Consider the following 16,152-nt stretch of genomic DNA (forward strand, 5'->3'; position numbering starts at 1 on the left):
TACCACTTCTCTGGGCACCCTGTGCAGTGCCTCAGCACCCTCACAGTAAAGAACTTTCTTATATCTAACCTAAACTTCCCCTGTTCTAGTTTAAACCCATCACCCCTTGTCCTATCGCTACAGTCCCTGATGAAGAGCCCTTCTCCAGCATCTGAGGCCCCCCTCAGATATTGCTGTCTTTAACATAAATGTATTTTGGGCTTATCCTGCTCAACAATATTAATTTAAGCAGTCAGCAGAGAATGGAGAAAATGGAGAAAAAAAGTCTTACCAGGAGATTTCCAAGTCCTTCATAATCAAAGACCTTGTTTTCATACATGTCAGCCAACTCTTTGCTTAGTTGAATGGCTTTTTCCCACATCTCCATGGAGGGTGAAGGGAGGCAGGTGGGGGAAGAAGAGCACAAGCAACATAAAAGCCTCAGTTAAAAGCATTCATTACCAGAGATAGGTAAACAAAGCATTCAGCTGATTTTCATTCAGGCAGTACTTTCATGCACTGCCAACTTTCCCTCAGCCTCCACGCTGTACATTTCTTGCAATCATTACAGTCACACAGCTCTTTTGATTTGTAGATCTGAAAGTGATTTACAAAGGTTTCCATTGCTACTCCTGATAGAGAAAACTGAGGCACAAAGAGGTGGAAGGACATGTCTAAACTAAACAGCAAGGGAGAAAAGCCCAGGTGGTCTCCTCCTACACGAAAACTTCATTCACTCCATCAGGCTTCCTTGGGTTTGTCTCATTTAACTCTGGTAGAACCATCTATCCAAAGTGCAACTATCATGAGCTCAGTATCAGCCAGACAAGTCATTCTTACTGCAATGCAAAAGCCATTACCCAGAAAAAGAAAGGAAAACACCAGTAGGTTTTTTCTCATCTGAACAGCATTTTCAGTCCACATTAAAAAGTCAGCCGAAGGCATCAAAGGCCCATTATGGAATCACGTTTCCTTTTACCGCTGAAACCAACTTTATCCAGCTACATTCCCCAAGGCAAGGATTTACCAGTGAAGAACACTGCAGAGACACTCACTTTGCCCCTGTCGAAGAAGGAGATAATTTCTTGGTAGAGTTTCTCCTTGAGTTCCTGCTGCGAGTAGACACAGTAGCTGTCCCTCTGCAGAAGGTGAGGGACACACGGCTCCTCAGACCACTGGTACAGAAGAGAAAAAGGCAAAGTTGAAAGAACTGGAACATTCTGAGATCAACAAATCCTTACAGTGGAGAGACTCAGCTTCTGCAGGGATGCATTCAAGGCAAATCCATCAGCAATGCAAAGGGAGAACAAGGAAGTTTTGCAGTTTAATTCTGTCTGCAAAACTGGTGTGATTTTGGCTTAAGATCTTATGCAGAGCACTAACTAGATGTGTATGCTTTAGTAATCTGTGGAAGACATGAAAAGGTTGACAAATCCAGATTAAGACTGCTTAGGCTAATGCATTTTGCAGTGTTCACACAGAAGTGGGAAAAAACCTGTACTATGACCCCAAACATGGACATTTTGTCCCAGCTCACTACAGCACTCTGTTGCACCAAGAGTATGGAACAAATTGATGCTAATAACATCTTTATTTCATCCCTTTAGCCATGTAGTCAGAACATGTGAGAGAAGAAACACAATGAGCGCTAGACCCTAGGGAATGCAAAGTCACATTAAAAAAAACAGGTGAATTGTTTATTCTGAGCTATTTGCACTTCATTTCAAACCCACATCCTGACAGTGGAAACTAAAACTGGCTTCAGTGTAATACCTGGAGCAGCTCTGCGTGCAGGAGGAGAGTGTACGCTGCCTCTGTGTAGTTCTCACAGTCAGTGTGCAGGTCCCGGAGTTTATACAGATACCTAAGGAAGCAGAAAGCAATTGTTAGTTGATGTGAAGGACACTGCATCAGTGTACATGATAGCAAGAGAAATAAAGGCTACACATACAGGTTTCTGGAGGGAAACAGCCTACCTGATATAAATGTCCTCTCGTTTCTTCTCCTTATAAAAATTCTGCCAATAGAAAGAAGTCAAACTTTAATGATGTGAAGCAGCATGGATTTGTGTGATCATCTCTAGGTGAGCAACTTAAGCATCAGGTTTAGGTATTTCAAAGATGTTTGCTGTCATTTTGCCTACTTAGGTGCATTTATCCCTGCAACCACCCCTTTAACATGAGGTGGGGCTATTATCACCTCTAGAAAAGGGGTGAGTCAAAGAGACACAGTGACTCATCTGAAGTTATACAGGCTCTTTGCAGTGGAATAGGGATTTAAGCCCACATTTCCCAAACTATCAGCTAGCCATCTTTCCTGCCTGTATTTCAGGGCTTCAGATTAACATGTAGACAAGGACTTGATTTTGAACTGTATAGCTTTATGTTTTATAGCTGTCAATAGCTGGTAGTCTGATTTGGGCCCATCAACCAGAAATGGCATAAAAAAAGTATCTTAAAATCCTACAAAAATACAAAAATCCTTCAGAATCCACAAAAGCCAGGTCAGTAAAGCACCACTCCAGATCCAGCCTTCCCCATACCAGCACATTGACAGTGCAGCTCATGCGGTTCTCCTTGCTCTCATCATGCATGATGGTCCTGTAGTCCAGCAGGTTCTCCAGGAGGCTGCTCACCAGCAAAGTAAACACTTCTCCAGATGCAGAGAGGTATTTATGCTTCCGACAGTGCTCCAGGAGGCTGCAGATACACCCAGAGGGACAGAAGGGTAACCTCAAGTAAGGGTTTGAGTGGTGGTAAGAACTTCAGTGTAAAGTACCCAAACAGGCACTCAGCTACAAGTCAAATACATTCCCTTAAGAGGGACTCTCATAGTGCCAAACAGCACATCACACCCACAGACCTGAGATACCCAAGTCAGGCAGGTCAAAGTGTGTCTTATTGATCAAAAACCTGGGTTCTACTCTTGCTGTTAAAAGAAGGCTCTGATTCTGCTTTACCTCTGAGCCTGCTGTTCCCAAGCTTTTCCACCTACAAGCTCCCTGCCAGTTTGGCACCTGCCTCTGGGCTTTCAGTGCCAAGTTTAGGGTAGTTGTTCAAGTTGCTGCTCCAGAATAAAAGCATCATTTTAAGGCAATCAGTCTCAGAATACCCATACAGCATTAAGATCACTGTCTGCCTATTCACTGCAGTAATGAATCAGAGGGTTTTTGCATTAGAAAAATAGCCAAGTAAGCTGTGAAAAAGTGCCTCCATGTGCTTTATGAAACTTACAGTTTCTCCAGCAGAATCTTGTACTGTTCATCCCCTCGGCCACCCTCCACTTCCTGGTCCAGCTTGGTTATCAACTCATTTTCAAACTGAAAAGGCAGAAAACCACAATCCAATAGACAGCAGCTCTCAAGAGCGTGGTTTGAAGATTAGCAATGCTTGTGGCTGGTGTTTCTGAACCACCCCACCATCAGATGCTAAAGTTACAAGCCTAGCAAGAGGATGCTTTCATTGCTGGACCAAAATGGTAAGAAAGAAAGACAAGATTGGAACAAAGAAATAGTCCTCCCTCTCTCATCCTACAGCCACTGGAAAGTCATGCTCTGGGGTAATTCTTCCCCTTCCTCTCCACCATTAACAGTTCAGTTTTGCTAGGATGGAGAAGCATTCTAGCAGCCAGCTTACAGCATGGGCGTTCACTCACCCTACAGAAACTGAACTACCACCATCAGTTAAGGGCAAGTCACAACTCTCCAGCCATCATAAACACTTGTAACTGCTAATTAAAGCAACTTCTCATGATGCAAGAACCAAGGCCTGTGTGATTATCTGTCTAGCCATGAAGGTATGCCCTGTTATGTGCAAGCAGGTCAAGTACTTAATCCCAGTTGTAGCTGTAGCTAGTATATAAATAGCACTGGAATGGAAAATCCATGCCACATGCATCCTGCTTCCTTCTACTGATTCCAAAAAACCCCAAGACCCTGGGGCCAACCACACCAAAGACTGATGACCCCAAGGGAAGAAAGATCCCATATGCACACTGAAGCTGGGGTCTAAGCCGGTGTGAGGATGGTGCTTAGGGAGATGCACGTCACATTTGACAAGAGTCTGAAATGCCAAGGTGGCTGCCTTTTGGATGGATGGCTTCTACCCATCTCCAGGGAGAAGACTGTCTACAGCATAACTACAGTGTCCCCTGCCTGCCAGTTGAGATGTTAATGTCTGATATCCCCAGAGGAAAGCTGGAAGAATAAGTCCTTAGAAACTGCAGTGAAAGCTTAACCTCGAGGCAAAAGTGAAGCTCCTCTTTTCCCTTCCTTACTTTCTGGTGCTTTCTCAGTAACAATAAAAGGTAACTTCTGGAGAAATCAGCACAGGGTTGGAACTCAGGGATCCTGGTCCCGTTCCCTGCTCTGTCCTTTTACTTGCGTATCCTCAAGCAAATCGTGTCTCTCCTTTGTATCCCTGTTCTCCTTTCCCTAATGATGGCACCAGTATTCATAAATGTGTTGTCAAATCTGAAGTTAATGAGGGATTAGTCAGTACATAAGCAACTGCATAGTCCTAACGCTTGCCTGTCCAGCCATTTTCTGTAGAGTAACTTACATTTACTGCCAAAGATCTGTCTTGGGGGAATTTATATTGTTATTATAAATGGAAATAGACATTATCTTTTAGAGTACTCTCTCAGGGGCTTCAAATTGCTTCACAGTGTAGATGTGGGCATTTGCACATCTGCAAATGCAGAAAGCTATGGAAAACAGGAATTCATTCATTACCCAAGTCATGCAAAGGTAGTCAGGGACAGAAGAGTCCTGACTCCTACAAACCACAGGAACTTCCCAAAGCGTTTGGCACAATGCTTGTTTTGTGTGGGGGCTTTGTATTTGTTTTCTTTTTGTTTAAATGTTCTCTTCTCCTTGCCCAGTGCAGAACATCTGTACTGAAAATACCAGGCTCCCTTACCATATGGAAGTTTCTGTTCCCACTGAAGTTAAACTCGCACTGCATCATATCAAAGAAGATAGGAATGGTGGCTTTCCGTAGCTCAGGCTCTGGGACCAGGGTTACCTCCAGGATTGGGCCTACCATTGCTGGAATGAACTTTATTTTGTGGGGACCTGCAAGAACGTCAATGTCAGACACATCTTAACGGCAGGATTTGGATATTCAAATATTTAAGCACATTATTCCCATAAAGTAAAGCCCATAAACCACAGACATTCTACTTGGAATGTGTATTTTATGTGAATAATGGCTACTTAAAGTAGAATCAACATGTACAGCTCTAAAATCCAGGAGTAGTCCAAGAAATTAACTGAACTGAACTGCATGCAGTGCTGCAAATCACAAAGGCTCTCTGGAAAATTATACTCTTGTCCCTCATATGGCAGCACATCCTTTAAAGAGAAGCTAAGAAATTATCTCAGCAGCTTTTGCAAGCTATTCACAGCAAAAGGAAAGAGATTTTGTGTGCTGGAACAGCTGAACCTTAAATGTATTTCCCCACATTGAACATGAGCAGCTTTCATAAAGTAATAAAAGATCTGAAACACAGCTTGGGAGCTTGGATAAAGACAATTCTTTAGCTGGAACTCACCCAGATTATACCACATATCCCTTATTTTGAAGCCAATTTCTTTCCTCATGTCCCCATACCTAGAAAAAAGTGTTAGAAAGAAACAGCTGAGAAAGGCCTGCACACTGAAATTACCTTTGCAAAGTTGCTGAAGAAACTGAATGGCAAACCCATAAGACCTATGAGCCTGTCCTTAAAGCAACCACCACACACAAACCTGAATACGCTGAATAGCAAAGGGTCTCACAGATGATCTTCCCTACTAAGGGTCTACCAAGAAGTTCCTCATTATTACAGACCTTTTGTTAGATGTTCACCTCATCCTTTTAATTCCTTACCCTGCCCAGCACTAATGTGCAGGGAAAGAGAATGGCCATGTGCCAATATGACAGAAGACTGCAGGGTCCCTGAGAGCAGAACAAAGCTGCAGCCCTGCTGCTTTATGCAATTCTACCCAGAATTTTGTTGTATTTCATGGTTTTCCCTAAAGCTTTAACTGCTGTTATAGAGTCAATGCAAGAATATTTAATTACCAGGCATCCTAAGGCTGTCATTACTGCAGACAAAAGATGGCAAACATTAACTGTGTATGCCCTAACAAAATTCCATGTCAAGATCTACAAAGATATTTAGGCACCTGATTCCAGCTAAATGCAGAAGGAACAGCTGCTCAGTGTCTCTGTGAATTTGGCCAACTTACTAAAAATGATTCCTTTTGGGTTGATGAATGCCTCTGAAATGCTCTTCTTTCAAAACAGAAAAAGCAAAGAGAGGGGACTAAGAAGTTGCAGAGCTTTTAGGATTCTTGCTTACCTACCTTCTGTAATGGCTGAGGAATTGCACAAGGTATTGCTTTGGGAACTATGGGAAGACTTCTATTACAGACCTTACAGTGGAAAGATTCTTTTGGCAAGGTGCTGAAGTTCAGCTCAAACAACTTAGGATCTGTCTGACCAGACTCAGATATCCACAGGGTAAAGACTTGACACCTGTCCTAGTCACCCTTCCTCCCTTTATCATCATTCATTAATCAAGTACTTCTACAACATGCTTCATCTCATTGTAAGGTTGTACAGTGTATGTCTGGACTGGTACCAATGAAGCTTCTTCAAAGCAAAGGGGCCTGGCAACTTTTTACATGTAAACTCACTTCTTGATAATTTTGTTGCGTTTGGCTTGTGAGAAGGTCTCCAGCTGGAGGGATTCATGTGTGAGAAAGGCCACTGCCAAATGGAAATAGTTATTCCAGAGCTGTGGAAGAGAAACAAGTCTGAAAGAGGAGAAGACAAAGGAAAAGCATCAACCAGCACAACACAGCTACACGGCCCCAGATGCTGTGGTGTTAATGAGGAAGGGTACCCACAGTGAGCTGGCAGATGAGTGTGCTCCCAGCCATCGCAGGCAAGCCACAAGCACACAGCAACTTCAAATTTCTCACTCTTTTTAGCTTGTACTTGCCAACTAAAGGCAGTGACAGTGGGTATGTCCATACAGTATTTTTTCTTAACTAGTCAAGCACAAATCAGCTATAGTCAGCATAATGCTAAACTTGGAAAGCCTACAGCAGTTGTACTTGCTTGCAACTTACTGCTGCACTAACCGCAGTTCAGAGCTGCTTTGCATTCTCCTGCTTTGCTGTGAAAGACTACAGACATTTTCCTCATGCATGCTCCATATCAACAAATCTCTTAACAGGGGGATTTATTTATTCTTCCTGCCTTTCAGGACTAGGATGCATAAGAAAATCCAGAAACAATGGAACTATTACCTGGAGTTCAAAACTGGTTTGATCCAGAAAGAAACGGTTGAGTACAGAGGTAAACTGGTTCACTGCCCGGAGGAAAACCCTGGAAGAGACAAAAAACATCAGGTAAAAGGTGGCTAACATTGAAGTTCTGGGTTTATGACTCCTACACATAAGCTCAGGAGACAAGAACAGATGCTCCCAAACAAGACAGGTATTCCCCTATAAGACTATTTCAGCTCTTTTCAAGAAGAGGGACATTAATGGAAAGTTATTCCTCTGTTTCTGAACAGAAGAAACCTTGACTGGAGGCAGATGAGAAACAAAACACTTATTGGATCATCCAGGCTTTTTGACAGTGCCATTCCAGATGGCAGCTTCTCTTAAGTTTAGCCTATCCCCACTGAGGCATTCAAATAACTTGTCACTTTCATGTCCTTCTCCACACTGCACCCCTACAACGCTGTGGAGCTACACTGACTCTGCTTTGAAGACGACTTGCATGACTACGACATGCAACCAGGGCTTAGCTGCTTGTTGTTTCTTCATTCTTCCCCAGTTCTGCTGACACTGCCCATTGGAACATAAACTCAGGTGTACAGGCCCTGCTGTCTCACGGACAGCAGGTTTGGGCCATGCTTTGCTACCGAGCACAGCAGACAGCGAGCCAAAGCCATTCAAATTGTACAGACTGAGCAGAAGAACGACTCACAAAGCCCACAGCAGAGGGCAGAAGTGAATCTGAGTAGTTCAAGTTCACAGGCCAGCACACTAAACCCTTGACCACACTTAGGTCCACCTCTAGCTTTATGTTTCCCATGTGATTCCCTTAGAATTGAAACCAAAAAGGCTTCTCTGGTTTATGTTGTGCTCTCCAGCAGGTAAGTGACTGGCTGAAAGACTGCGTGGTTTTCATTGTGTGTCTTTGGGCAGGAGAAGAAAGATTTCCAGTTCCATCAACAGAAATGGCAGTGCAGGCACTGCAATTTACTGAAATCTAATTTAAATCACCCTGAAAGTGCAAAAGAGAACAAGGCTTTTTGACCCCAGGGACTCACAAGCCTGCCTGGGTGAGTCCCCCTCCATTGAGAACCAGAAAGGCTCCCCAGCAGTAACAAGACTTAAAATAGCAGCAACTCGGTACCTGCTCTGCATCATATTCATGACCATCCAGTCAGCTGCATAGACATTTTTTCCAATCAGATCCTTAAACATAATGAATGTTTCCATCAGGAAGTCCTGTTGGAAAAACAAAACCCACAGCCCATCAAGTTGAACATGGCAATCTTTTATCCACAGGAAAATATAGGGAAATGCAGATGTTTCAACTGCATTGATGAACGACTGCATCAATTAGCAATCAATACACTGTACCTCCTAAGAAGCTGCTCTTATTGTGTGGGTATAGTCCAATAACTAAATTATTTCTGACATCTCATCCATTCAATTACAGAAGGAGAAATAATTCCACAGAACATGTTGAGCTGTTTAATTAAATCTGTCTTTACTGTTTTGCATTAAGCTGTGTTGTAAGGAGTTCTGGTGCACAAGCTGGATTAAAAAGCAAAACCAATATTCAAGGACTTGTTTCCAAATGTCTGAATGATAACAGTACAACAGCCCTAAGCAGTATCTTCCACAAAGATGGAAATTATAATGTATTTTCCCTTCCCAATTAGTTAAGTCTTTTCTGGTCCAGTTTAAAAAGGATCATTTAAACAAGGTAGAGAACACGCTGTCAGAAACATAGTTTAGAACATTACTGTAGGAAAAGACTTGTTGCACAAACACTAAACTGCTCCAAACAAAGCTATATCCCACCTTAATACTTGGGCAAGGCAAGGTTGAATTGTAGAGTAAGAAAAAAGGAAAAAGAAAAAGAAGAGAGATGAGCAAAAGGAGGTAATATCAATAATATTGATCTCTATATTGTGGTCTCTACGGATATAAATGGTACCTATGAGTGTATAAATGGATTCTGTTCCCTACAAAGACAGCACATAAGCATTCAGAAATGAGAGGGCCACAAAGAAGGTCACATGAGACATCACCACCTTGCAAAGATCACCAGGAAAATCAATCAATCAATCAATCAATCAATCAATCTGTTAAGCTGAACAGCTTGCTCTAAAGAATGGCAAGTGACATCGATGTAGAGAGAGAAATGGGCATTTGCTGCTGCCTCAGTAAAAATCCTTTAGGCATTATTAAATCAGAGCTTGATGGAAAGGTCTGGACTTGACATGGGGCACCCTGAAGGTATGAATTAACTTCTAACAGTGTTAAACCAACCAAGTAATGATGCCATGGCAGGGATGAAAATACCAGAGCAAATTCAAACCAGCAACAAACAACAAAAATAAACCCAATTACTGCAGTACAGCCAAACGCAATGTTGGCATTAACTCCTACTGCACCCCCACAAACATGGGCTTGCTTCTGAAGATGTAAGGATTTCACATTTCAGGAAAGCTTTTAAGCACTTGTCTAACCTTACTCTGAATTTCAGTTATGATGGTCTCCTACCCAAAGCTGCTCGTCCGGAGAAGGAAGAACTCTGAACTGAGGCCAAATCAATGTACAATTTGTTTTGATTCTGCCTTGAATACACCTTTTTCCAAAATCCACAAAGGATTTGACTTCCAGTACCCTTCTTCTTCAGACACAGTGTTTCTATGGAACCCTACTGAAAACCTTGTCACCCATTTTCTTGATGAACACTAAGAGAATTTCTAAATCAACTTGATTTTGTTTGTTCTTCCTTCACAAAAAATCACTTGGGTAATAGAAAGAGCAAGTCTAAAGCTAGATGATGAGTGCTCTATAGACAAGGCAGCCGAGTAGCCTTTTAGATGCAGAAGTGATAAAATGTGTGTCCTGTAGGTGGCTATGTTGCCCAACAGATTGCAATTCCAACTGCACAGGGAAGAAGAGATCACCTTGTCACCCAAACTGAATGACAAACACCTTCTTGTGGGTTTTAATCGGGCTTTTACAGGAAGAACACAACTCCAGGCTCTTCCCCAGCCAGTATTTCAATAAGCAAGCACTACTAAGTTGCACAAGGAGTAAGGGGACAAAGAAGCCAGAACAGTTGCTGTGTCATGCTTCAGAGACTTGCATAAATACTGGGTTTAGTTCTGACTTGTTCTGGGCAGTTTGGAGGAAAATCTGGACACAGCTGTTCATTCTAAGGGCTTCCAAAAACATAAAAACTGAATGTCTCACCTGGTTTCGTACTGAAAGTCTTTGGGGACATGAATTGGACAGTTTTCAACTCAGAGGGAACTATTTGCATTGCTGCCCACTAAAGCATTTAATTAAAATCTAAAGGAGCAGAAAGAATTAGATAAAGAGGACCACAAAGATATACAGTGAGAGCAAGAGAGGGGGAAATGCTTTTCCTCTTCATCTTCATTCACTTGTCTGGTTCCTGACTTTTTACTTGCACGGACTTATAAAGTCACTAAAGATGTTTTTACTCAATGTTACGAATGCTGTTCTCAGGTGTACTGAGTCAGCAACATCCACTGTGTATACCCAGCAGGGTGATGTCAATGCATCCCCAGTGGCTGTGGCACTAGGTGCCCATAAGTCATTGCTGATGAATACAGTATAATCACTCCAAACTGAGCACAATAACTTGAAACAACCTTTTAGAAACAGAGTGTAATGCTTGATGGACTGAGCTAATTCCCCAGCCAGGCTGACTTACAATAATGTCCTGCCTGGTTTTGAAAGTATTGATGTAATGGCTGTAATGGAAATCATCCATCTGCCTCAGGATGGCTGTCATGCAGGCCACAAAAATACCCTGGAATAGGAAAAACAAAACATTTGATTATTTTCCTGTATGAACCACTTCATCATATCTTAAGGGCCTTTTCCAACCTAAGTGATTCTATGATTTTCAGATTTACTATGTCCAACGGTAATTCTCATGCCTGACATTGGTAACAGCATACTTGACCTTAGAGTTATTAAAAATAAGATATTGTCATATATGCCCAGCTCTTGATTTTTCTATCTTTCTGTAGATGAAGCACAGGGCAAATCAGAAAATACCAACGTGCTTATATGTTCTAAGATGCCACACAGTAGTCAGAAAGGCCCCTTAGAGATGCCTCATTTAACCCTATTCAGCCAAGGTGACAAAAGAGCATTTTGTCAGCAGTGACTCCTTGTGTATTAGAAACTGCACTGAAACCAAATTCTCTGTGCAAAAGGGCCCAAATGAAATTGAAATCACAGCTAACTGACTCAGTTCAAACTGCTGTTGGAGTAGGACAATGTGTATCCTAATACCTGGTCTCGGACAACCACCAAAAGCCATGTTTTAGTGGCACAGAAGCCCTGCAGGAAATGGAAAGATGATTTCATAAACCACTGCTACACGCTGAAATCTCCCAGGAGAATAAATTCCACTATAACAAATGGTAAAGTAATAAGTGAAGCAAGTAAAAGGCTCTCACTATGTGCGGAGACTGTCTGCTCATTCCAATCACTGTGCGGTTTATCCTCCTCAGCAGGCGTTCCATGATCAGCTGGATGTGGACAGCAGTGGGCCCCTGGGGATAGTCAGTGAGGAAAACCTGAGACCATTCTTAATGTATACTCTTCTATACTGCCCTGACAGTGGTTAACTGTTATTAGAGGATGCATAAAAGGAGACTGAGAACATAAGCAATCAATTCGAATACTGTAGGTATACACTTGGTGGAGAGCTAGCATAATTGATCTATAGCAGCTTCATTAGTTCATCCTGGCAGAGCTAAACCAAAGCTGGTGCTTTGCTTTGGCTTGGTTTTCCCTTCAGTTCAAACTATTCTTTTCACAGCAACTTTGAATCAATTTCCGTGACTAATGTGAAGTGTAATTGTGTTCTGCTGACTGAATCATGGTCCTTGTCCCTATTTCATTGCAAAATCCAAGTATTTTATGGCTTCCTCCAAATAATTCAACAAGCCACCAAAATACCCAGGAATAACATTTTGGTTCCTAGGAAGGAAAGCAATTGCTTTTTGTACTGTATGATAACCACTAATGCAATCTTTCATGGCTCCTTCTTAGACACAGCTACGTTCTGTGCAAAGAGATTCAAAGAACTCCACAGCAATGCAACATGATTTCTGCAAACATCAGAAATTTGGTAATTCTTTAGAATTCTTCAGAAAACTTGGTAACTCTTCAAAGCATAACTGAGAACACTTCTTTGCCATAACTTCTCAAAAGAAGAATTAACCTTAATTTGCACCCTTGACAGTTCATGCTCACCACATCTTTCCGATCCAGGACTTCAAGAACGTTGCTAAGAAGCTGTGAGCAGGCCTCATGGTCAGGCTTGTTTGAGTTGTCATCCAACTGGCCACTTAGCTGATCTATGAGTAGTGGCAGAAGAGCATCTCTGCATTCTAAAAAATGAAACAGAGCACCACATCTTGCTGGTCTCAGCACACTTGGGTACCACACAGTAGCATTCTGTTCATAACTTTATCTTGAACAACAAAACATGCTTAAATCTGCCTGAGTTACCACTAACAGGCTATAGAGAGTCCTATAAAACCTGTAATCATATGTATTGCATCAAACAGCACACTCAGGCCTTCTGCCTCCTTCTAAATCAAGAGACTGCATTAGGCTCATATAGTATTAGGCATTATATAAAGACTGAACAGCAAAGAAAGGTTTCGGTTGTTCCATGGAAAGGAGCATGTCTAAAGGTGGATTTAACAGTAGACCACTGCTGGTGACTGATATAAAGGACGTGGGAACTGAAAGACATTTTTGTTTTTAAGGGTGGATGGCCCCATGCAGAATCCAGAGAGTTCAATTTGCTACTTACCAGCCTGTTTGAACAGATCACTCTCGACTATCTTGGTCATGCAGTTCAGCTTCTGTCGAACTAACTGGTTGTCAGGAATACTCTGGATAAAATTGCTGAAGAGGACACTAGCGTGCAAACCACAAAGCAAGCAGATGATCAGTGTTTTCACCAAGGTGATTCCATCCTCCACTTGTGGTCATGTTACCTTCAAGTGGGCTCCAGACAAATTACTATGGAACCCAATCTTAGCACAGGACTTTTGCAGGCTTAAACCTCTTAAAATGAAGCTTGTATCCTAAGACACATTAGACATATCACAAGAGCTAACAAACAGGCAATATTATCTGCCCTCCAGTGCCAGCAGAAGATAATCTTACTTATTTTCATACAAAATGAAAGCAGAATAGCAGACCACTGCTGAAACTTGAAACACTGCTATACACAACAGCAAGAGCGCATCCTTCCAGATGCCCCTTTCATCAAGAGTGATGACTCATTTCAATCTGAGATTCCATTAAATTAAATTCCATGTACATTTGCTGTCTGTCTACTGTTTAGGAGCAAATTATTTGTGTCAGAACAAGGAGGCATGGCTTGGAGCTTCTGGGCAAAGCTATGAGCACCAAAGAACAGAAATCCACATAGTGTTGTGTATTTCCTCAACAAATACAACTTTTGTTTTACTGACCAAGGCTTTGCCTTTGCCATACATTCAGTTTACCTCAGAAGCACTCATTAAGAATGAAACTTGCACAACATTTCATCCTATCACTTCTCAGCCCTCAAATTTGGGTTTCCAGTTAAATCTCAAAGTGTCTAAGAGATGCACAGATTCCTCTGAACTAAACTGGATTCCTTTAAAGCCCTGCAAGTTGCCTTCTCAAATTCACACAGAGTATGTGCATCATCATGTCATAATCAGAGCGGCTGCTTTTAGGAAAGCTTCCAACATTCTTTCTGACAGACAAGCAGGGTTTAGAGGACAAACAAAGTTAATACGGTTACCTGAGCTCAACAGGGTCAAATACTAGTTTGACATCATTTATGATGCTTGGCAAATACTTTAAAGCTGCACCCTGCAAGAAGAAAAAACAAGGACATAAAACGCGCATGGAAACTGAGTTAGATGAGTTAGTTCATTCTAAAAGGGTGTAAAGTCTCAACAACAATGCCCATAGTTCACATGGCAAATCCAGCTTTTGTCAAGAGGAAATATGTGGACACCTGTAGAGAACTGGCTTAAGATCAAATTTATGCATCCAAAGAGCCTCCAGCAACCAGACATCTGCAGCGCAGGGCGGAAAAGGTGAAAGAGGAAGGCTCCAAAGCCAAGTTCTTTTGTTTCTGCAAACATCCTGCAGTTCCAGGGATTAAGCTCCCTACAGCCTGATATGAAAAGCACTACTCAGTTAAACTGACTCAGTGTTCTGTGCACTTTAGTATGTCCACACACACAGTAATAAGTTACGTAGGTAGTAGTATGGCTTCCATGAATGTAGCATCCAGACAACTTGGTGCAACACCAAGGAAAGGTCTCTGTTCTATGACTGCTGCCAGCAGATACTCTGACTGCCTGAGAATCAAAGTTGGACTTTAAATTACCCAAGTAATTAAAAGTTTAGAATCAATCTTTCCTTCAGAGAAAAGCATGTTGGCTACAAGAACTGAAAAAACGCTATGTAAAGGCCTCATTGCTTTTAGCAATTTAGCAGCCTCACTGCACGGCTGCTGTGCTCCTCCTCAGAGCACAAACAGAAGGTTCACAATCCAGTTGACATCAGATGAACAAGGATAAAATCTAAAACAAATTTAGAAACTACTTGTTTTTTCATTACTTTCATTCCCAGTACTAGCATTACTTTCATTTTGCACCAGTTTCACATTTCTATGTCCATCACCTTCAAGCTTGGTGTTACTGGTTGAAGTGTCTTGCACGCTGCAGTAGATGACATCTTCACTGGCTGTTAGCTTTCAGCCTAGTAGGTGCTGAAGGGCTTCCAGCAAAGCCATGGCTCTCATCTTTATTTGATAAACATCATGCATACCTTAATCTTGACAGCCTCCTCTAAAGGCCGGTCCATGAGGACATTGAAGGAGAGGAAGAGCTTGCGTATTGCATCATTAAATTCATCCCCAGCTTCACTTTTCCCATAAAACCTGCAAGAACAGAAAGGGCTAGTTACACACATAAATCTAGGCTAACAGTGTCATAGTAGCTGAAATATAATTTTATCCTGTGGAACAACATCTTAATGCAGTCTCCTTCCACAAAGACATGAGTGTAAAAATGCCATTAGGGATTCTGCAGTGATTTCCTGATGAAATCTGTTCTAAGGGACAAGCTGCACTTTTTAAACTGGCATTGCATCACATTCTGCTTGGGTTCCAAGAATCAAGTAGCTCATTGTCTATGGAAGAAAAGAGCCAAAATGAACATGAGCAAAGGATTCCCAACATTCACTGTAAATCTCTGAAAACATGTTTTGAAGCTATGGCAAAACCACTGTCGTTGACCATGCCCTACTTGGACATGGTGTCATCCTCACCTCTCAAGTAACTGTGGGGCACTTGTTTCTCAAAGTTTCTTAAAATGAGGAATTCATTCTACATTTTGATTATTTAATCCAGAATGGGTTCCTTCTCAGCACTACCAAAATGCTGCTTACAGCATGCTACTAGAAGGATTCTCCTCTTCAAGAATTTTTATTCAAGTTACTTTCTCCAGCTACAAAGGGCAGAAAGATACTCTTAATTCAAGGATAGAGGATACGCTGAAGAATATCCCCTCCAATGGTGCTGACTGGAAGCAACTCCACTGACTTCCAAAAAGAGACATAAAGATGGCAATGACCTTGGTCTCACCTCAGGTACAATATTCGGGACTGAACAATGAATCGGAACAGGTACTTCAAGGCTTTCAGAGCAGCAAACAGCAGTTCTGTCTTGCTGGAGTCATCAGCATTTCCCACGTAACAGTTCAGTACTTTGGTGAGTTTCCTTTGGAAATAAAAGAAAAAAGAGAACTAATATAGACACAGTTAGGTCTCTGTGGAAGTCCAGCTTCTTTATTCCA

The 16,152-nt window shown here is 41.9% G+C and overlaps 1 protein-coding gene across 4 annotated transcripts in view; it reads right to left on the minus strand.

Annotated features, from left to right (window-relative positions):
* Window positions 1-16,152, minus strand: part of DOCK5 (dedicator of cytokinesis 5) — a 115,720-nt gene that overhangs the window by 20,173 nt on the left and 79,395 nt on the right. For 3 of the 4 annotated variants that reach the window (XR_004390008.1, XM_030509919.1, XM_030509918.1), the window contains 18 exons: window positions 15,942-16,076; window positions 15,125-15,236; window positions 14,085-14,155; window positions 13,098-13,204; window positions 12,530-12,666; window positions 11,728-11,823; window positions 10,971-11,069; window positions 8,400-8,494; window positions 7,280-7,358; window positions 6,662-6,762; window positions 5,533-5,591; window positions 4,899-5,053; window positions 3,213-3,298; window positions 2,522-2,678; window positions 1,956-1,996; window positions 1,753-1,843; window positions 1,035-1,154; window positions 272-361 (listed from right to left, as the gene is read on the minus strand). Coding sequence is in view for 2 of the 4 variants with exons in the window: in XM_030509919.1 (XP_030365779.1) it covers window positions 272-361; window positions 1,035-1,154; window positions 1,753-1,843; window positions 1,956-1,996; window positions 2,522-2,678; window positions 3,213-3,298; window positions 4,899-5,053; window positions 5,533-5,591; window positions 6,662-6,762; window positions 7,280-7,358; window positions 8,400-8,494; window positions 10,971-11,069; window positions 11,728-11,823; window positions 12,530-12,666; window positions 13,098-13,204; window positions 14,085-14,155; window positions 15,125-15,236; window positions 15,942-16,076 (1,831 nt within the window). In the remaining 2 variants the exon portion in view is untranslated. The remainder of the gene's footprint in view (window positions 1-271; window positions 362-1,034; window positions 1,155-1,752; window positions 1,844-1,955; window positions 1,997-2,521; window positions 2,679-3,212; window positions 3,299-4,898; window positions 5,054-5,532; window positions 5,592-6,661; window positions 6,763-7,279; window positions 7,359-8,399; window positions 8,495-10,970; window positions 11,070-11,727; window positions 11,824-12,529; window positions 12,667-13,097; window positions 13,205-14,084; window positions 14,156-15,124; window positions 15,237-15,941; window positions 16,077-16,152) is intronic. The other variant, XR_004390009.1, reaches the window with a different exon arrangement.

The sequence above is a fragment of the Strigops habroptila genome, chromosome 21 (assembly GCF_004027225.2).
Source record: "Strigops habroptila isolate Jane chromosome 21, bStrHab1.2.pri, whole genome shotgun sequence".
Lineage (NCBI taxonomy): Eukaryota > Metazoa > Chordata > Aves > Psittaciformes > Psittacidae > Strigops > Strigops habroptila.